At 47.7% G+C, this 21300-nt stretch overlaps 1 protein-coding gene across 2 annotated transcripts in view; it reads left to right on the top strand.

Annotated features, from left to right (window-relative positions):
* Positions 1–2113: 2113 nt before the first annotated feature.
* The window catches only part of ATR (ATR serine/threonine kinase), a 90313-nt gene continuing 71126 nt past the window's right edge, over positions 2114–21300 (top strand). For both annotated transcript variants that reach the window (XR_008628646.1, XM_055128704.1), the window contains exons 1-13: positions 2114–2202; positions 6166–6257; positions 7946–8095; positions 10529–11406; positions 12948–13126; positions 13544–13735; positions 15316–15500; positions 16278–16430; positions 17560–17752; positions 17937–18199; positions 20295–20485; positions 20570–20670; positions 20836–21007. Coding sequence is in view for 1 of the 2 variants with exons in the window: in XM_055128704.1 (XP_054984679.1) it covers positions 2144–2202; positions 6166–6257; positions 7946–8095; positions 10529–11406; positions 12948–13126; positions 13544–13735; positions 15316–15500; positions 16278–16430; positions 17560–17752; positions 17937–18199; positions 20295–20485; positions 20570–20670; positions 20836–21007 (2808 nt within the window). In the remaining variant the exon portion in view is untranslated. The remainder of the gene's footprint in view (positions 2203–6165; positions 6258–7945; positions 8096–10528; positions 11407–12947; positions 13127–13543; positions 13736–15315; positions 15501–16277; positions 16431–17559; positions 17753–17936; positions 18200–20294; positions 20486–20569; positions 20671–20835; positions 21008–21300) is intronic.

The following is a 21300-nucleotide window of genomic DNA, read 5'->3' as shown; positions in this document are numbered from 1 at the left end:
TTACTTTCCACTCCCCCACACCGCACCCGTACAGGATGAAGGCAGGGTAAGAGGAAGACAGGAATCAGCCAAGCTTCAAGATGTCCAGGTTTACTATCTGGAGATGTGTGTATCATAGAATATATGAATATACATGACTAACAGACACGCAGGTATGAAAATGCATATGTTAAGTATTTCCAAACGGTTACAGGATGGAGAAGAGTTGAGAGGCTTCCTGTGTGGAGGTGGAAATCCCAGTGCCACAGGCCAGGCCAACATTCGGTCACAGGGGCAGGTCCCTGGGTTCCCACATGCACGAGCACGATTCCATCTGTGATCCCGGCAGCACTGCAGCCAGGTGTGTGGGAGCACTCCGCAGCCTGGCCTGGGTGCTCCCCCACCCCCCCGCCCTGCAACCCCAGAGCAGGGCAGCAAGCCCCAGTGAGCTCCGTGGCCATGGCCTGAGGGTCCACCTGGAAGCCCTCCATGTTCTGTCATCGAGGAGCGCGGACCCCAGGGAGCTGAGCGCCACTGCCTGGAAGGTTCCCCCGAGGCCCGACCCGGGGCTCCCGGCAGCACCTGGAGAAAGCACCCGCCAGTGTGACGCTGACTTGTTATGGTGCAGTGGCGACTAGTCCTCGGCATAGGAACGAAGGTTTTGCTGAGGGAAATACGTCCAATTGTGCGGTGTGTTCACAAACGAATTTTGAGGAATGCGGTGTTTATCTGCCTCATCTTGGCAGTGCTCAGGGCGCCACGTGTGGTGCCAGGGACAGAAGGGAGACCAACGCCAGGCAAGGTTAAGTGCCCCCCTGCTGTCCTCTCTCATGGGAGCGAAACTGATTATTTTTCCAACCAGAGGGAAAGTTTTCTGATTCCTCCCCGTCTTGGCTAGTCGCTTACACCAGCCCTTCTGTTCTCACAGCTGGCCGTCTGCCCATCTCCCCGTCCTGTCTCTCCGGCTGACTGCCACCCCTCACCCCGACTGTATCATCCCCATCCCCCACAGAATAAGCTCCAGCAAGGCGCATCACTGCACTAATAACCCGACGGTCTGTAGCTCTTCCCTCCCCACAACAAGCAAACTGGGTTGAGTTTGGAAATGCCAAGAATCAGCAATCCGTTGAGTCACGGAAAGCAGACAAACGTCTCCACTACACCGCACACAGCTGGTGACTGCGCAATACCACGGCCGAGTCACTGGGGTGCACAGAAAGACGATTCAAGCTTTTTCCAAAAGAAATTGGGGGGGGGGGGCTGGAGCGATAGGGTAGGGCGTTTGCCTTGCACGCGGCCGACCCGGGTTCGAATCCCAGCATCCCATATGGTCCCCTGAGCACCGCCAGGGGTAATTCCTGAGTGCAGAGCCAGGAGTCACCCCGTGCATTGCCGGTGTGACCCAAAAGAAAAATAATTTGGGGGGGTGCGGGAGGGTGTTAAGGCACAGTGATCTACAAAGTTGTTCAACGTTGTGTCAGAGTTCCAGGCATACCAAGTTCCAGCACCAACCCCGGCGCCCCAGCGTCAGCTCCCGCCACCGGGGTCCCGGCCTGTCCCTCAGGGGCACGTTTCTACTGCAGCTCCTGCTCACGTCGAAGGTCGGGGGAAGTCTCAAGGGAAATCTCGGAATGACCCCCCCAAACTATGAGGACCGGAGGGCCGCCCCGTGCCCCAATCTCCCAGACAGGGGGGAGGGGCCGCAGGGGGGGGTAGGGGGACCCCGCGGGCGTGGCTTGGGGAGTCCCGGGTTCCAGCCCGCGCTGCCTCGTCTGTTTCCAGCGGTGCGGTGCGAGGGCGTCTAGGCTGAATCCCGCCGGGCTCCTTCCCCTCCTCGCCCCCCAGATCCGGGGGGGAATCCTGGTCCTGGTCCCGGGCGGGCAGCCACGACCTCAGGCTGCAGAGAGCCGGAGTGCGCGAAGCGCGCCAGCGAGCCCGGGAAATTCGAGCCGAGCGCGCCCCGCCCTCGCCCCGCCCTCTCCCCGCCCCTTCCGGTCTCTCGGCTCCCGCCGGGTCCTAAAGGAGGCGGCCCCCGGCGTCCGGGAGGGCGCGGGCGCGCGCGGCGTCCGGGAGGAGGTTTGTCTCTCGCGGGCGCCCGTGGCGGGCGGCGCCTTCCGGCTCGGGGCGCGGAGCGGCGGCGGCGGCGGCGGGACGCGGGGCCGGCATGGGCGAGCCGGGGCTGGAGCTGGCGTCTATGATCCCGGCCCTGCGGGAGCTGGGCAGGTACGGGCCCGGTGCCGGGCGTCTCTGCGGCTGCCTTTGGGCCCGAGCAGCGGCCGCGGCGGGGGCGGGGGTCCCGGGCCGGGGCGGGCGGGGCCCTGGTCGCCCTCCCGGGAGCGCCCCTGTGCGTCCGCCTTCGCGCTGGTCACTGCAGTGGGGGGGCAGTGGCCGTCGGAGAGGGACGGGCGCGGCCACCCCCTCCGCGTGCTCAGGCGGCCAGCCCCCGAGGAGGGGCCGCGGGTGTCTCGCGGAGCGCCCCCTCCCCCCGAGAGCCCCTTTCTCGGGCCAGGGGCGCGCTGGGGGGCTGATGGGCGGGTCGGTCCTGATGCTGGCCCCGAGCTGCTGCCCCCGTGTTGGGTACCAGCATCTGAGGGACGCGAGGCGCTCCGTACTCCGGTAGGATGCTGCGGTGACACCTGTGCCTGGGCGGAGGGTAGGTAGGACCGAAGAGGCCGCTAGGGTGGTGATAGCTGGGGATGAGCACGCTGGGCCAGAGCTGAGGCTGAAAGTAGGTAAGGCAGATTCTTCTTCTTTTTTTTATTGGATCTGTGAGACACAGATATAGATACAAAACTATCATGTTTGAGTTTCAGTCATACAATGATCAAACACCTATTTGGGGTGCGCATTCCCCACCACCAATGTCCCCAAGTATCCCCCACCCGCCACATCCCATCCCTCCCCCCGCCTCTCTGGCAGACAGTTTCCAAGTAAGGGATATTCTTGATAACTTTTCAGTATCAGTATTGCAAACCGCAATGCCCAAAAGGGGAGCAAGAGAGAGAGGGAGGGAGGGAGGAAGGGAGAGAGAGAGAGAGAAAGAGAGAGAGAGAGAGAGAGAGAGAGAGAGAGAGAGAGAGAGAGAGAGAGAGAGAGAGAGAGAGAAGAAAAGCACCTGCCATAGAGGCAGGCAGGGGGTGATGGGAGGGGAGGGAAGCTGGGGACACTGGTTGGTGCTGGGAAACGGGTGTTGGAACACTGTATGACTGAAACCCAATCATGAACAGCGTTGTAAGGGTCTAATCTCACAGCGATTCAATAAAAAAGTTTTTTTAAAAAAAACTGTCACTGCGGGCCGGAGCAGTGCCACAGCAGGGAGGGCGCTTGCTTTGCACGCCACTGACCTGGGTTCCACCCCTGACATCCCATGTGGAGAGATTCCCGAGTGCAGAGCCAGGAGTGAGCCCTGAGCATTGCCACGTGTGACCCGAAACAAAAACCTTTGAACACTGTTGCAAGGTTGATGTTGTGAAATGCATCAGTGTTCACTGCCTCGTGAGTTTATTTTGATAGTACATCTAATGAATAATAAAAATGGTTAGCAGTTATACAGATGACACGTGAGTGTTACTTTTGTACTGAATCACGCATTGTAGGAACTGGGGCCACACGCTGTCCCTCCCCTCCTGGGCTCTGTGTTGGGGTTTACCTGTTTTTCCGTTCCCTTCCTTAGTCTGATGACCTTGGGCCTCCACTCATTTTTAGTGCTTGTTGAGAGTCACACATCGGGGTGTGTTGCTTTCTGGGGATAAAGCTCTTCAGATTCTAGTTATAACGTATTTACACTTTATTTACTTATTTATTTATTTTGCTTTTTGGGTCACACCTGGCGATGCACAGGGATTACTCCTGGCTCTGCACTCAGGAATTCCTCCTGGCGGTGCTCGGGACCATATGGGATGCTGGGAATTGAACCCGGGTCGGCCGCGTGCAAGGCAAACGCCCTCCCCGCTGTGCTATTGCTCCAGCCCCCGTATTTACACTTTAGAATGTCATTTGTTGAATCGCACTTGGTTTTTGAGGACATGCTGGTTTGTTTTTCTTCAATTTTTTTAATCGAATCACTGTGTGATACAGTCATGGGGCTTTCCTGATTGGGTTTCGAACACCCGTCCTTCCATCAGTGTACTGTCCCACCACCAATGTCCCTGGTGTCCCTCCCCCCAACCCCTACCCCCAAGGCAGGCACCTTCCTTCTGACTCTCTACGTTTGGAGCATTATGATTTGCAGTACAGGTACCGAGAGGCTGTCATATTTGATTCTTGGTCTACTCTCAGCACACATCTCCCATCCCGAGCGATCCCTCCAAACATCATTGACTTAGTGATCCCTTCTCTGTCCCAGCTGCCTTCTCCCCCGGCCCTTGAGGCAGGCTTCCAACTGTGGACCAGTCCTCTGGGCCCTTGGTTCTACTGTCCTTGGGTGTTAGTCCTGTACTATGTTATTTTATATTGCACCAATGAGTGTAGCCATTCTATGTCTATCCCTCCTCTTCTGACTTATTTCACTTGATACACTGGCTTTCCAAACAATGTGTGTTCTAATTTTAAACGTAATTTTTTTGGTTATATTTAAATCTCTGATGTCTTGTACTATGGTAACTACTCAGTTGTGATCATTAAGTGCTTCATATGTGGCTAATCTAGATTGATAGGTACTATAGATATTAAGATACAACTTCTCCCTCAAAAAAGAATGCAAAAAAAAATCTCATTTTATTATTTATTTATTTTGATTTGGGGCCACACCTGTAAAAAAACTAAAGCTCACTGAGGGGTGTGTGCACTGGAGGGCTCTCCGAGTGGCTCTGTCTCCCCGCCCACGTTTGGTGCTCTGGAACTGCTGTGTGTGCTGTCGGTCAAGGGCAAGCGACGGAAGGAAGAAGACCAAGCTGGTTGCTGATTAGTTACCATTTATTCAATCTTCCATCTTTCTCATCTCCCGCACTCCCAGCTCCGGCCTCTCTCTCCATCTACTGCAGCCTCTATCACTTCTCTGTCTCTCCCACCTTGCCCTCTAGGCTACACCTAGCCAGGTAGCCAAATCAGCATAAGAAAGCCCTTCCTGAGGGCAGGGCATTCCAAAGCCCTTCCTGAAGCTTAAGGTTTTTTTCTTTTCCTTAGTCCAAACACTTATTAACATCTTTATACTAGTTATTTTTGTATGGACATAGCAAGAGATACATTGAGGCTTGCAAGGCAGCTCTCCTGACAACATCTTGCCACAGGCTCAGACCACAGCACTCAGGCCAGATTAATCACTCCTAACCCTAGCAGGGTCCAAATCTAGTTATCACTGTTTGGGTCATGACAACATTTGTCCATGACCAAGCTCTTAACTTATAGTTAAGCATTAGGCACTTTGGCCAGGCCCATCTCGATGCCAGGGTAGCACATAACTCACCGCTTGCCCTGAATCCGTCCCGCCCCTCGTCGGGACCCTGCTTTTGGGGGTGCTAGGAAGTAAGGGCAGCTGAGGCTTAGGTTGAGAGAACAGATGCCCAGGAGGAAAATATCATGTAGAGTCAAATGACTCCCAGGTTACAAAAGCATAACATTTGCTAAGTCTTCCTGTGTCCATACAAAAAGGACAAGGCTCTGAATAAACTATGCAAAGGACTCAAGGGGAAGAGAAAAACATTATTTACAAGTCAACAGAACACTAAGAAAGAAGCTACAAATAAACAAAGAGGAGTGGGAGCACTGTAACGGGAGTAACCCAATAAACCTAAACTACCTGAGGCTATGTTATCCTACAATACCCAGCTGTTCCAAGGGTTTGCCCTGGCTCTGTGCTCAGGGGACCACGTGCAGTGGCAGGATGGGACCAGGGTTGCCTGTGTGAAAGGCAAGAGCCTAACTCCCATTTTTCCCTCTGGCCCTGATTTTATATTTGATTGTATATTCATATAATTTTTAAATAAATACCATAATTAAGGTGCTTGTATGTAACTACTAGAAAATTTAAAATCACACGTGAGACTGCTCTGTGGCCCAGGCTGGCATACGTTTTCACTTCATGGTTGTGGTGTAACTTTTTTTTCCCTGTAAATCAAACACATAAACTCAGGTCTCTGAATGTTAACATCAAAACTGAATGATTTGACAAATTAAACTTTAAAGATTATTGTTCAAATAATATTGTGAGTTATTTGAAGGGTTTAAAACTTTGTATTTCAATTTTAGTGCCAGTCCAGAAGAATATAACACAGTTGTACAGAAACCAAGACAAATTCTATGCCAGTTCATTGACAGAATACTTACAGATGTAAATGTTGGTAAGAGACAATTATTTCTTATGTAAACCTTATAGTTTTTATTTTCCACATATACAACTTTATAGTGGTATTCTCATAGAGTAAAATATGTGTTGTATATATGACTGTTGTATATATGACTGTTACTATCATGTTATTTACAGTATTGCTTGTAAACTTTTAAAGTGTTTGCTATTTTGGGGCTGGAGTGATAGCACAGCGGGTAGGGCGTTTGCCTTGCACGCGGTCAACCCGGGTTCGATTCCCAGCATCCCATATGGTCCCCTGAGCACTGCCAGGGGTAATTCCTGAGTGCAGAGCCAGGAGTAACTCCTGTGCATCGCCGGGTGTGACCCAAAAAGCAAAATAAATAAATAAATAAATAAAAATAAAGTGTTTGCTATTTTTTTAATCTAGACTTTCTGCTATTTACTATGTACTCCTTGGTGTAAGATTATTATAGATTAAAAGATAAAAATATTTGGCCATTTTCAATCAGGTGAACTCTCTTAGCTTGAGTTTTATGCCAGTGGTTGAGAAATAGCAAATGCCATAAAATAATTAAGTTAAAAAAACAACTGTTTAGATGTGTTTATAACCTTGCCTTCTGGGAGATAATAAGATTCTATACATTGTTGAATGAACCGTTTTCCTGTTCATGACTGTCTAAAATACAGAATACCACCAGCTTGGCAATAGGGTGTCACATCTGTCATTTGTTTAAATTACAAGACGCGATAATACAGATGGGCATTTTGCTTGTGACTTATTCTAGATTTGCTGTGATAGCCATGTAAGCCTTTTCTTTTTTTGTCAGTAAAATACGAGTTGCTGGGGCTGGAGTGATAGCACAGCGGGTAGGGCGTTTGCCTTGCACGCGGCCAACCTGAGTTCGAATCCCAGCATCCCATATGGTCCCCTGAGCACCGCCAGGGGTAATTCCTGAGTGCAGAGCCAGGAGTAACCCCTGTGCATCGCCAGGTGTGACCCAAAAAGAAAAAAAAAATACGAGTTGCTGATAAATAGCAAAGAACCCCAGAATACTTGCCCGCGTGCTTTTACATGACGCCCTTTGCAGCCTGCCCTTCCCTCCCTGTGGGACCCACGTCCTCACCTAGTAGTCAGCTTCTTTACAGAATCTTCAAACACTTTCCCTGCACTCTAGATTAGTGTCATTAATATAAACACGATGATTATTACTTGTTTCTGTCACCAGACGATGGGTTTGTTGTTTTTTCTAATCCTCGGGTTTTAGCAGTGCCCGGCACATTACAGGCGTGGGTATGTGTCTGGCGAGTGTTTAATGGGTGAATGCTCCTGGTTCCTAAGCGTTTTATTTTTATTTTATTTTATTTTATTTTATTTTTTTGCTTTTTGGGTCACACCTGGCGATGCACAGGGGTTATTCCTGGCTCTGCACTCAGGAATTACCCCTGGCGGTGCTCAGGGGACCATATGGGATGCTGGGATTCGAACTCGGTCGGCCACGTGCAAGGCAAACGCCCTACCTACCTGCTGTGCTATCGCTCCAGCCCCTCCTAAGCGTTTTAAATGGAAAGGACAAGGCTGTAATATTTAACCCCATCAAGTGGGATTGAACACTGGCCGGCAGTTCTGTTACTAAAGTCTATTTTCTTTAAAAACAAATAGACAAAAAGTGCTGGGATGTAACTGGTAGTGACTCCTTTAAAATAAGCCTTTTGTTTTAGTGGCTCTGGAGCTTGTGAAGAAAATGGACTCGCAGCCAACCTCCGTGATGCTGCTTGATTTCATCCAGCACATCATGAAGTCCTCCCCGCTGATGTTTGTGAGTGTGAACGGGAGCTGTGGGCAGAACGAGGCCAGAAGCAGTTGTATCGGTAAGTTTGGTTACTGACGCATTCACTGGCAACCCTCCGTTCTCCCGAAACATAACACATGCGTATGACACGTATGTATTTTGAAATATACACATACACAGTATTGCATAGATCTTAATCTGATTGGCTGCACACTTGGAGCAGTGGTAATGTCTTTATTTCACAACTTTCTTGTTTTCTTTTTGTGAGGTGCCCAGAATGGAACAGAAATAATCATTTATTTGCATCCAACATTTTTATTCATTGAACACAGGAACACAAAACTGAAGCATAATCTTTTTTTTTGGGGGGGGGGTCACACTCTGTGATGCTCAGGGGTTACTCCTGGCTTTGCACTCAGGAATGACTCCTGGTGGTGCGTGGGGGACCATATGGGATGCCGGGGATTGAACCCAGGTCGGTCTCGTGCAAGGAAAATGCCCTACCCACTGTGCTATCACTTTAGCTCTCCCAAGCATAATCTTTTCTTCTGTAATTTTTCTTTCTCGCTTCAAGACTGGTAAACCATGACTCAACACTGGATGCTTGTTTTTGAAAAAGTTTTTGTGGAGTGGCCATTTTAATTAATTTACTATACTGATTACAATTACTATGAAAATAGCACTGAATAAAGATCGTATGGCTCTTAATTAAGCCTTAATTATTTCTTCTAAGGTCCTTTGATAAAAAGTTTGCTGATTCATTTTCTAGAGATGTTGAAAGTATATTGTAAACTTCATTCCTACTTTTATCCTTTATGGAGAGTATTGACTTTCTTTTTTTTTTTTTTTTGCTTTTTTGGGTCACACCTGGCAATGCACAGGGGTTACTCCTGGCTCTGCACTCAGGAATTACTCCTGGCAGTGCTCAGGGGACCATATAGGATGCTAGGATTCGAACCTGGGTTGGCCTCGTGCAAGGCAAACGCCCTACCCGCTGTGCTATCGCTCCAGCCCCAAGTATTGACTTTCTTTAAAGAGATACAGAACACATATTTTTCTTTTCAACATGTAGGGTATGTAACTTTTTTTTTGCTTGACTGAAGACTCAAGTTTCATAACATATCCTCTGAAATGTCTTTTCTGATCCTTCCTTTTGATGGTCAGCCCTCGGAATGCCTTTTTTGCTCCATTTTTTATAGAGTGTTCTGCATTTCTTCTGTCATAGTTGTTTTTCCAACTATGAAAAACATAAATCTTACTCAGACTTTGTTAGTGTATTTTTTGCTACATAACTTTTTAAGCAACAAATTATGGCAGCTGGGGACATAGTGCGGTGGGTAGGGTACTTAGGTTGCAGTGTGGTTGGCCCGGGTTCAATCTTTGGCGCCCCTTATGGCCCATTGAGCTCCTCCAGGAGTGACTCCTGAGTGCAGAGCCAGGAGTAAGACCTGAGGACCACAGGGGGCTGCCCTCAAAACAAAAACAAAAAAACCCAAACTGAAAGATTGTGACCTTTACTAGGTTAAGCACAGTGGACTAGAAAATACCAGGTTTTATTTAATAGGAATAAGCATTGCTTCTTGAAACTTTTTTTTTACATATTTAAATAAATACATTGGGCTATGACACATCTTTTAGTTGCTATAAAAAAAATCAGAGAAATTATGTGATCAATGAGGATGTAAATGTTTGTTTCTGCACAGATCATAAGATAAGTTATTAGTTATTATAAGAGAAGTTATTAGTTAAGATCCGTTAGTTAAGACTTTCGCTGTGGGGGGACCCCACCCCCCATGCTTGGGAGCTACTCCCACCTAGTGCTCGGGGACAAGGCTGCTCATAATGGTGCTGTGGGGATTGCGTGGCTCCTAGGATCAGACCTGGGCCTGGGAAATGCAGGGCAGGCCCTCCGGCCTGGAGAGTTCTTGCCAGCCCTCCCTGAGCACTTTCTAAAGGAGTGACAACTCAATTTATTGTCCATTTACTTAACCTAAGGCACTGTGTTGAGAATTTCGCATGTGTTATCTTATTTGATCTTCATAAGGTAGTTACTGTTATTCCCCTTAAATGGATGAAATTCAAGAGATTCAGACAAACAAAAAGTCCACCTCACTGGTACGTCGAAAGTAAAGACCTTCTCTGACTCCAAAATCAGAATTATAACTTACTGTATTTACTTTGTGTGGGGAGTGTTTCACACTGTCTTGTTAGTGAAGTTTATGCTTTAAAAGCAGATCTTCAGGGCTGGAGCAATAGCACGGCGGGGAGGGCGTTTGCCTTGCACGTCGCTGACCGGGTTCGATTCCCAGCATCCCATATGGTCCCCTGAGCACCACCAGGGGTAATTCCTGAGTTCACAGCCAGGAGTAACCCCTGTGCATCGCCGGGTGTGATCCAAAAAGCAAAAACAAACAAATAAACAAACATAAAAGCAGATCTCCAGATCTTTAATTTAGTAGGTTAATGAGCACTTCTGACATTCTTAACTTAATTCTTAACATTTATTTCCAAGAGTTCAGTAACTGGATCATAACAAGACTCCTGCGGATCGCAGCTACTCCATCTTGCCATCTGTTACACAAGAAAATCTGCGAAGTCATTTGCTCGTTATTGTTTCTTTTTAAAAGCAAGAATCCTGCTATTTTTGGAGTACTGACAAAGGAACTGTTACATCTCTTTGAAGACTTGATTTCTGTCCACAGAAGACAGGCAGTGGGACAGTTGGTGGAGTGGCCCGTGGTGGTCAGCCGGTTTCCGAGTCAGGTGGACGAGCACGTGGGCTGCCTGCAGCCAGCTCCCCTGCAGCTCGCGAATGCGCAAAACTTAGAATTGGTTGAAGCCACCTTGTTGGCCGTTCTTACTCGCATCGTTGCCATCGTGTTCTTCAGAAGGCAGGAGCTTCTGCTCTGGCGGATCGGCTGCGATCTGCTGGAGCTCGGCGGCCCGAAGATCAAACCCTTAGCCGTGCGCCTGCTCACGGAGCTCTTCCAGCTCGGCGGCCTTCCGGCACAGCCCGCCAGCACCTTTTTCAGCTCCTTTTTGGAACTGTTGAGACGCCTCGTGGAAATGGACGCCGACCATTTGAAGCTCTATGAAGAGCCGGTCGCCACGCTGATCAAGAGAATGTTTCCCTTTGAAGCGGGGGCGTACCAGAGCCTCGAGCCCGTCTACTTGAACATGCTGCTGGACACGCTCCGGGTCCTGCTGGAGGGCGGGCTGCTCCTGCGGCTGCAGTCCGGCCCGCTGAGAGCCGCCCTGGGCCACCTGCTGCAGTACTTCCTCAAGTACGTGCCGGCCGGCTATGAGTCTGCGCCGCCCGTCAGGAAGGGCGCCGTGAGCAGCATCTGCAGAGCCCTGGTGGACACGCTGGGCGTTCAGGAGGACACAGAGGTAAGGCGCCTTTCGGTTAAGCTTGTCTTTTGTTTGTCGCTGGAGTGCGTGCATATACGTCAGCTGTAGCAGCAAAAGAGCGATTTCATAATTGACTATTTCCTACGACAGCTTTGACTTTCAGAGAGATTTGATGATGATGTTTGTTTGTTTTTTAATTACTTTTTTTTGGGGGGGGGCCACACCCAGCAATCCTCAGGGCTCACTCCTGGTTCTGTGCTCAGGAGTCACTCCTGGTCACCCCTTAAGGGACCATATGGGATGCCGGGGATCAACCCATGTTGGCTGCATGCAGGCAAACACCCTCCCCGCTGTGCTATTGCTCCACCCCTTGATGCTTATTTTTTGGGGGGAGGGGGCTTTTTGGGTCACACCCGGCGATGCACAGGGGTTATTGCTGGCTCTGCACTCAGGAATTAATTCCTGGCGGTGCTTCAGGGAACCATATGGGATGCTGGGAATTGAACCTGGGTCGGCTGCATGCAAGGCAAACGCCCTCCCTGCTGTGCTATCGCTCCAGCCCCGATGATAGTGTTTTAAGGTAGAATTTGCGAGTATGTTTGTTCCTTAGTGATTAAGAGGAGTCGGTTGTGGGAGCTCTTGCCGGCTCAGCTTCAGACAGTCCGGACTGGTTGAGCTGTGTTCAGGAGAGAGCCCAGCAGTTAAGAATGCGATTAAATTGTCAAATATGTAATAAATTCAATATGTGATTGTAAGTCTTGTGGATTTATGATATGCAGTGCCTGGGCCAGAACTGGGGTTGGCCACATGCAAGGCCTGCATCTTAACCTCTGTACTATCTTTCCGGCCCGACACACACCTATGTTTTACCTTTCTAGGTTAAACCTGATCACCTTCAGTAAACGTTTAGGTGTATGGTACTTATCATGCCCAAGTATGCTTTTTTTTCTGTTAAGACTGTGTGAAGCAAAAGCAGTGCAATTAAATAGCCATATATGCAGTAACAAACATTGTATTGTACGTCTTAGGATTTGTGATATGAAATTAAAAATTCCTTATAAAATTTTTCACTGGGGCTGAAGCAATAGCACAGCGGGTAGGGCACTTGCCTTGCACGCGGCAGACCCGGGTTCAATTCCCAGCATCCCATATGGTCCCCTGAGCACCGCCAGGGGTAATTCCTGAGTGCAGAGCCAGAAGTAACACCTGTGCATTGCCAGGTGTGACCCAAAAAGCAAAAACCAAAAAAAAATTAAAATTTTTCATTGGCATTTTGAAAGAGAAAAATTTTATAGAGCAGGATTTGTCTTAAACCTTCTTGGACTATAGAATTAAATGACAGGATATAGAATTATAAGTATCTGTAGACTGAAATGATCTAGATTAATTCAGGTCTTTGTTTTCGCATGATTTGTCTTGAAAATGGTTTGCCTCATTAAAAACTTTGCAACTAGTCCTAATTTACTTTTTGCTGTCACAAAGAGTAATGTAAATTTTTCTTACACGGTTTTCTTTGACTTAGAGACTCTAAGAAAAAGTTTTCTTGGAGACTGTTTTTGAGTTTGTTTTTGCTTTCTCAGTATTTGTTAGGCCCGCTTTACTCAGCCTTAAGAATGGAAAGTTCGGAAATCGTCGAGGAGGTCCAGAGCCAAACTCAGCAGGAAGGCCATGGCAGCAACGGCACCGAGCTGTTGCCCAAGAGGCGCCGACTCAGCTCGTCTCTCGGCTCTTTCCAGAAGGTTCCGGGACAGACTGAAGAGTATGAGCCTGCATTTACTTCCTTCATAAAACTTCCTTTCGCTTGAAAATCACCTTTGGTTAAGTGCTTTGGCTTAAGGGAGCCAAAAACATTTGTCTCTGTAAATGTCAAAGTCATGCTTTAATATTCTAATAGTTCTTACCTGTTGTTAATATTGAACATTTCGTGACTAAAAAGACTTCCAGTGTTGCCTGTTTACATTGTTAATATATGAAACCTCTCCTAAGACTGAATATCCCAAATTTAATGTAATATGGCCAGATTTTGCCTGTTTTCAACCAAGCTTGAAAGTCACTTTAAATCCACCGCATCTAAATTTCGTAGCTGACGTTCCATGCTTTTTTTCTAAAACATGTTTTTTCACACTTGAGCCAAATGTATATTAAATTTGAATAAACGGGTTGTGATTAATTCCAGAGTTCGCTCCGTGGACATGAGCAAAAAGAGCACGTTATGGGGCGCGCTGAGACGGAAGGCGGAGCTGCTGCAGGCGGCCCTGGAGAGCAGCGGCCCGCAGGCGTCTCTCCCGCAGGCCCTGGGCGGGCTCACCGGCGCCCTGCAGCTGGCCGCCCTCTGCACTGCCCACGCTGCCCAGCCAGGCCCCGACGGGTAAGGCCTCCCGGGCTCCTGGGCTTTCTGTCAGGACCGGGATCTGCCGGTCTCGGGGCCTCACTGTCACCTCACTGGGTGTGGCCTCAGGAAACAAACGTTTCAAGTAACTGGATAAGAAATCTGTTTCAGGGGCTGGAGCGATAGCACAACGGGGAGGGCGTTTGCCTTGCACGCAGCCAACTCAGGTTCGATTCCCAGCATCCCATATGGTCCCCTGAGCACCGCCAGGGGTGATTCCTGAGTGCATGAACCAGGAGTGACCCCTGTGCATCACCAGGTGTGACCCAAAAGGAAAAAAAAAAAATCTGTTTCAGCCGACAACCCGCTAAGTGCCCAGGGCTGTGTTCAGTGTTGCATGTCTCTTATTTAGTCTCTGCAGTTTGAGGTAAACATGATGTCCAGCTTACCTGCTGAGGAATTGAGTCTTCGTTACCTGAGCCTGAACTAGTCTCCCTGATTAGGAAGCAATACAACACTTTTCTCCTCACTGATACACCAAGTAAACTCACCAGCCAGATTGCCACATAGAGCACTTCTCTCCATTCTAAAGCTAAAACTCTTTTAGTCAGCATTTTCTCTGATAGTAAGGGCAGGAAGTTAGAGTTTGTTATTAGCATATTTTTGGTTTAGTATTCTCTATGTACGTTAAGTATTTTATCAGGAAAAAAACAATGAAGGTTTATTTTTACTGCCACATTGTAGATTTAAGCTACTTAATTTTTTTTACATGATTATTCTGCGTATTGTGATTCATTTTTTTAACTAGCCCCTATAAAGTTACAAAGATGATATTAGAGAAACTATGTTCAGGTTGAGTTAAAATTTTAAATTTTGAGATAATATGAAGGGGAGGAGTAGCTTATGTCATAAAGGGTAAAGTCTGCCAATGTCATATTATAAGAAAGATTTACCAAGTCAATTTATAAATCCAGCCGTATCTCCCATTGTTAAGCTGGCGATGTCCCATTTAATTATCTCAAAGCCTGAGAATCATTTAGATTGACATAAATACATTTAACGTAAAACACGACCCAGGGGCTGGAGAGAGGCTGCGGGAAGGTGCTGGCCTGCACAGCTGATGTAGCTCCACCCCCCAGCCCCAGCGGGAGTCATCCCCGCCATGCTAGATGGGACCCCAAAACAAACATGAGCAAGAGTATTGGTACTGACTTTCATATTTAATTTGAATTGGTTTAAAGATCGGGCTGGAGCGATAGCACAGTGGTAGGGCGTTTGCATTGCACTCGGCTGACCTGGGTTCGATTTCTCCATCCCTCTCGGAGAGCCCGGCAAGCTACCGAGAGTATCTTGCCCGCACGGCAGAGCCTGGCAAGCTCCCCGTGGCATATTCGATATGCCAAAGACAGTAACAACAAGTCTCACAATGGAGACGTGACTGGTGCCTGCTCGAGCAAATCGATGAGCAACGGGATGACAGTGACAGTGACAGTGGTTTAAAGATTAGTTTTGTCCTTAAGACTTTTTTCCTGTTGTACTTAGACTTTGTTCTGCTTTATTATAATCTTAGGTTTAACTTGAATAAAACAATTTAATTTTTGTCTTAAAAATATATTCAGCCACAATTTCAAGGACTTTGAACAGAAGAAGCCGCCACCTATAGTCGTGACTTGGATGCCTCTGGAGTTTTATACGAAAGTGCTGAAGAGTTGCAGGAATTTATTAGAAACGGTTCAGAAACCTGACTTGGAGGCAGTCATTGATAAAGTGGTGAAGATATGTGATGCTTTGATTTATATTCAAGGTACGTACAAATAGGAAATAGACTTTAGAAATAGACTATAGAAAATAAAGTTCAATATTTTTACTTCACAATGCCCAGAATACCCAGACGTAATTTTTTTTATTAGTTTCATTAAGCTCGTCAGTAATTTCATTTTTCTGTTTTGTATTTGGGGGGCACTTCTAATGTGGTGTTTGGGGACAGGAGGTGCCAGGGACTGGACTCAGGACTCCCCAAAGCAGAGCGTGTCCCCCCAGCCCCTTTGAGCCAGTGCCCATCCTTGCATCAGTAGCCGAGAGGCTCCAAATCAGCTCTGTAATGTTAGGATTGGATTATCTTTCCAGAACATTCTTTCTTTACAACTCGCAAATTTTATTTGTGAAGACTGCTTTGCTCCTTGTTGAGTCTGCAGAGAGCTGGGCCGGGGGCAGCAGCATTGGCTTCAGGGGGGCTTGGCACGTGCTCAGCCCAGTGTGACCCCAGCCCTGGCAGACTCCTGAGTGCCCGCCTGCTTGCCCGGGTCATACCCTGAACTGGGTCCGAGAGTCCTGGCATGAGCCTTTGACCCCGTTGGCCAAGAATTGCTGGCGGAGCACCCAGGCCTCCTGAGCACGGCCTGGGAGCACTGCTCTCCCCATAGGTGTAGGCATGCATATCAGTTTCTGTTCCGTTCCACAGACGTCAGGAAACCGTCCCTTGTGTTAGGAGCCCTGGGGGAAGAGTCTCCACAGTCTAGCTGGTGCTTAGAGTGGCCGCTGTTCTTAGTACATATCATTAATCTGCGCCATGCTTCCCCAGTGAGAAGCTCGTTTGCAGACCACGTCCTGGAGGATCTGTGCGGCCTGCTGTCGCTCCCGTGGATCGAGTCCCACCCCGACGACGGCGCTTTGAAGTCGGCCGCGTTTGCCGCGCAGCTGCTCCCGCTGAGCCAGCGGGTCGCGGGCAGCTACTGTGAGTGGAACCCGCGTGAGAGGAGACGCGGGTGGTCCTTTCCTTGCCTCTCTAGAGGATTTCCTGCCATTTCTAATTTTTTAATAATTGCAAGAAGAGGTGCATTTTTGACATTTCACTTGTATTATTTTCCTTTTCCCCCGGGGCGGTGCTGGGGGGCCCAGACTGGTCTCTGCAGCGCGGGGTCTGCAGTGCTGTTCCGGCCCAGCAGTGCCGGGCCCTTGAGAGCCCACGGAACCACTCACAGTCATCCTGAGCAATCTCGCCGCTCTGTTTCAAATATTAAAAAATAAAAATAGGAGCTGTAGTGATAGTACAGCAGGTACAATAGTACACATTTGCCTTGCACGTGGCCAACCCGCATTCAATCCCCAGCATCCCATATGGTCCTCTGAGCACCGCCAGGAGTAATTCCTGAGTGCAGAGCCAGGAGTGACCCCTGTGCATCGCCAGGTTATGACCCAAAAAGCAAAAAAAAAAAAGGACAAAGATAGAGCAGTGAGCAGAGTGCTTGTCTTACACACAGCTGACCTGGGTTCGACGTCCTTCACTGCGTATGTTCCCCAAGCACTGCCAGGAGTGATGTGTACACAGAGCCAGGAGTAAGCCCCAGCACTGCTGGGTGTGGCCCCCAGATCACCAATAACAAAGGAACAAAAAAGAAGTGAAAATAGTAACACGTTTGACATGTTTACATCCTCTCTTTGCTCTAATGTTACTCTACAAAGGTCCCAGTTTCCCACTAGCTGACTCTAAGAGCTCTTGCTTTTTCACATCTTCACCAGCACTTGACATCGTTAGACTCTTAACATTTTGGCACCTGAAAGCAAAGAAAAGTCATCACGAAGGTCACTAAATAGGACTCACTTGGTTCTCAGGCGAGTGTGGTTTTCAGTTTGTGTTTCCTGGATCTTCTGGCACAATTGTGCATTGATCTTTTGCAATGCTTTATTTTCTAAAATCTTTTCATTATAATGTTGCTTAATTTGCAACAAAGAATGTGTGTGTGTATATGTGTGTGTGTGTGTGTGAGAGAGAGAGAGAGAGAGAGACAGACGGACAGAGACAGACAGACATAAAGAGAGAGAAAGTATTGGAAATCTCGTTTAACAGACGAAATGTTTTCCAGCCCCGCAGGCCGAGTCGCACTGTGTGTTTCTCCTGACCCTGTTCCCGAGGAGAATCTTCCTGGAGTGGAGAACAGCCGTCTACTGCCGGGCCTTGCAAAGCCCCCATGAGGTCACCCGGGCGAGCTGTGTCCGCGGGTTCTTCATCTTGCTGCAGCAGCAGAATTCTTGTAACAGAATTCCCAAGGTTCTTATGTGCGTATTAATAGTATGACTTGGTTGGAAAAGCCAAATGTGCAAATCTATCATTTATACAGAGAAGGTGTTGCTTTAGGATTTACTATTTCCTTCAAGGCTTTTTCTTATCAGTATTTGCCCCATCTTAGCAGGGATACATAATTAAGCAAGGAAGTTTATCTTTCTTTGTTTTTTCTCCCAGAGATAAAGTTAAAGATGATTCTGACATTGTCAAGAGAGAATTTGCCTCTATACTCGGTCAGCTTGTCTGTATACTTCATGGGATGTTTTATTTGACAAGTTCTTCAACAGAACCCAATTCTGAACAAGGACATAACGATCTTTTCTGCAAGAGCCTAAAAGTCACATCTCAACATGAATGTTCGTCTTCTCAATTAAAAGTATCTCTCTGCAAGCCATTTCTTTTTCTGCTGAAAAAAAACACACCCAGTGCCGTGAAACTTGGTGAGTAGTTTGCTATGATTTTAAAAATATTTTTAAACCAAGTAAGCTGTGAAGCCTTAAAATATGGTACTTGCATGATAAGTTAGTTAAGTGCATGAGTATCACTGTATCACTGTCATCCCGTTGATCGTCAATTTGCTCAAGCAGGCCCAGTAACGTCTCCATTCATCCTAGCCCTGAGATTTTAGCAGCCTCTCTTTACTCGTTCTTCCCAATGGTGCCACGTTAGAGGTTGCTCAGGGTCAGAGGAATGAGACCCGTCATTGTTACTGTATTTGGCGTATGAATACACCATGGGGAGCTTGCCAGGCTCTCCCCCGTGTGGGCAGTAAACTATCGGTAGCTTGCCAGGTTCTCCAACAGGGAGAACTAGGCTATCAGATGTCGAGCAGCTGTATGTGGCCGTGTGCTTCCAGGAGCTTGGTTTTATAGTCTTTGGATGTTGGCCGTTGATTGGATTACATGGCACTGGGGCAGTTTCTGGGTGTGACCTCCTAGCTACTGGGAAATTGGAGATCTGGGTGGAAGAGGCCCAGTCCCGATCTGAGCAGCCTTGGAGATTTCAGACCTGGGTCCCGCACACTTGGGTTCCTCTGCTGGTTCCTTCATGTGTGAGTTTTGTCTGAATGTGTGGAGAGGGGCCTTGAGCATGGCTGTGGCTGGGTTCCAGAGGTCTTCAACTGCTGGGGCTCTGCTCAGGGCAGGGAGGGAAACTCAACTCGCCCCCTCCAAGGGACCCCGGTGAAAACAGCCAGGCCCGGGCGCAAGAGACTGTGTCACTCTCTTCCGGGACCTTGGTTTTTTATTCTTTGGATGTTGGCCATTGATGGGATTACACAGCGCCAGGGGCACTAGCTACTGGAAAATGGGGGATCTGGGTGGAAGAGGCCCAGTCCTGATCTGAGCAGCCTTGGAGATCTCAGACCCAGGTCCCGTACACCTGGGTTCCTCTGCTTGTTTCTTCATGCATGAGGCTCGTCCTCACCAGTAGTAGCTTTAAAATAAAGATATCAGTGCTCTAATATTAAAGAAAACCTTTAGGATTAGAGAAGTGTTATAGCAGCGAAGGCACCTGCCTCACATGTGACTGGTCCTGGTGTAAGCCCCAGCACTTCATAGGGTCCCCTGAGCCCACCGGGAGTGACCCCTGAGCACTGCTGGGTGTCACCCAAAATACAGAGGGGGGAAGGGAGGAAAGAGAGAGAGAGAGAGAGAGAGAGAGAGAGAGAGAGAGAGAGAGAGAGAGAGAGAGGAAAGAGAGCTAGAGAGAGGAAAGAGCAAGTGAGAAAGCGAACCCTTTAAATAAACCAGAACCACATGATAGTAATTTTTTTGTTTTTTAAGTGCTTTCATGGTTGGACAGTGCAGTGGCCCCTGGCTGGTGCTCGCTCAGTCTGTGAGAGGCAGTGCTGTGGCTCTTTAGTCATCTTAGGGACTCACTAGTGTGATCTGTGCCACTCCCATAAAGCCCTTCGTCACGATATAGAGCTCACCTGACAGGGAGCTGGACGTGGCCTCTCTCGGCCACCTTTCCATGCCAATGGCTGTGAGTGCTGGAGCATGAGACCTGGGTCGCACTCGGGCTGTCCGTTTGTTCAGGTGGTAAGTTTCTGTGTGATCTCACATATTTATGATCGTTTCTAGGACTCTCACTCTTGAAATGTGAGTTTTAATGGTAAGGCTGAGAGTTCTGTTCATTTATAGGGGTTTTGTTGTTAATGCTTAATTTGGGAGCATTTTGGGGTCACCTGATGTGCCTGGGGCTGCCTCCTGGCTCTGTGGTCAGGGATCGAGTTCACAGCGCTGTAGCTGAGTGTGCAGTGCTGCGGAAGGCCCAGTATCGTCTTCCGTTAACTCACTGTGCAAACTAAAACATCTAGAATTTACTTGATTTAAATTTTGACTTTCTATTAAGTCTAAAATTTATTTAAATTTACAAGTATTCACGTTAGTCCTCCAAGTTCTATATTCCTACAAATTAAATACTAAATGTTGACTTAATGCAGCTTAAATGGTGTATTATTTATTAACAATAGTTTTTTAGTAATTGATATTTAATGTATTAAATTAGATATTTTGTGCTTTTGCCCCTTAGCTTTCATAGATAATTTGAGTCATCTTTGTAAGCATCTTGATTTTAGAGAAGATGAATCAGATGTAAAGATGGTACTTGGAACTTTATTAAATTTAATGGAAGATCCAGACAAAGATGTTAGAGTGGCTTTTAGTGGGAATATCAAGCATATATTGGAGTCACTGGACTCAGAAGATGGATTTATAAAAGAGGTTGGTAAATTTTATTTTTAAACATTTGTATTTTGATAAGCCTGGCTCTAAAAGCTTCTCTAACTTGTTAATTTCTTGTTCTAGCTTTTTGTGTTAAGAATGAAGGAGGCATATACACATGCTCAAATTTCAAGAAACAATGAGTTGAAGGATACTTTGATTTTTACAACAGGGGATATTGGAAGGTATTTTGGCCGCATTCATATACCTATTTATTCTGGTCATTCCTTTTTACTTGCCTGGTATTGGAAATGTGATATCATAAAAATAACATATCACTGTGGATTTTATTTGTAGATTTTCATTGTTTCTGAGATATTGACAAAAGCTCTTTCTGTTTCTAATTTTAGGGCAGCCAAAGGAGATCTGGTTCCCTTCGCACTCTTGCACTTGTTACACTGTTTACTGTCCAAGTCAGCGTCTGTCTCTGGAGCAGCATACACGGAGATCAGAGCTCTGGTTGCAGCTAAAAGTGTGAAATTGCAAAACTTTTTCAGTCAGTATAAGAAGCCCATCTGCCAGGTGAGTCAGCGTTGACCTTGACTGTGGGAAGTAACAGTCCTTCACAGGAGTTAAAAAAGCACATCTACATGTTTCAGATTTTTGCTTTGAAAAATGTATTTGGTGTGTGTGTGGGGGGGGGGCAGTAGTACAGTGGGTAGGGCTCTTGCCTTGCATGTGGCCGGCCCTGCTCTGATTCCTGGCAGCCCGTGTAGTCCCCGATCCCTGTCGGGAGTAGCCCTGCGTGCAGAGGCAGGAGGAAGTCCTGAGCACTGCCAGGAGTAGCCCCCCGCCCTCTGCCCTTCCCCCGAATA

The sequence above is a fragment of the Sorex araneus genome, chromosome 2, assembly GCF_027595985.1.
Source record: "Sorex araneus isolate mSorAra2 chromosome 2, mSorAra2.pri, whole genome shotgun sequence".
Classification (NCBI taxonomy): domain Eukaryota; kingdom Metazoa; phylum Chordata; class Mammalia; order Eulipotyphla; family Soricidae; genus Sorex; species Sorex araneus.
Note: the sequence above shows the minus strand (reverse complement) of the source record. Positions and strands in the feature narration are given on the sequence as shown.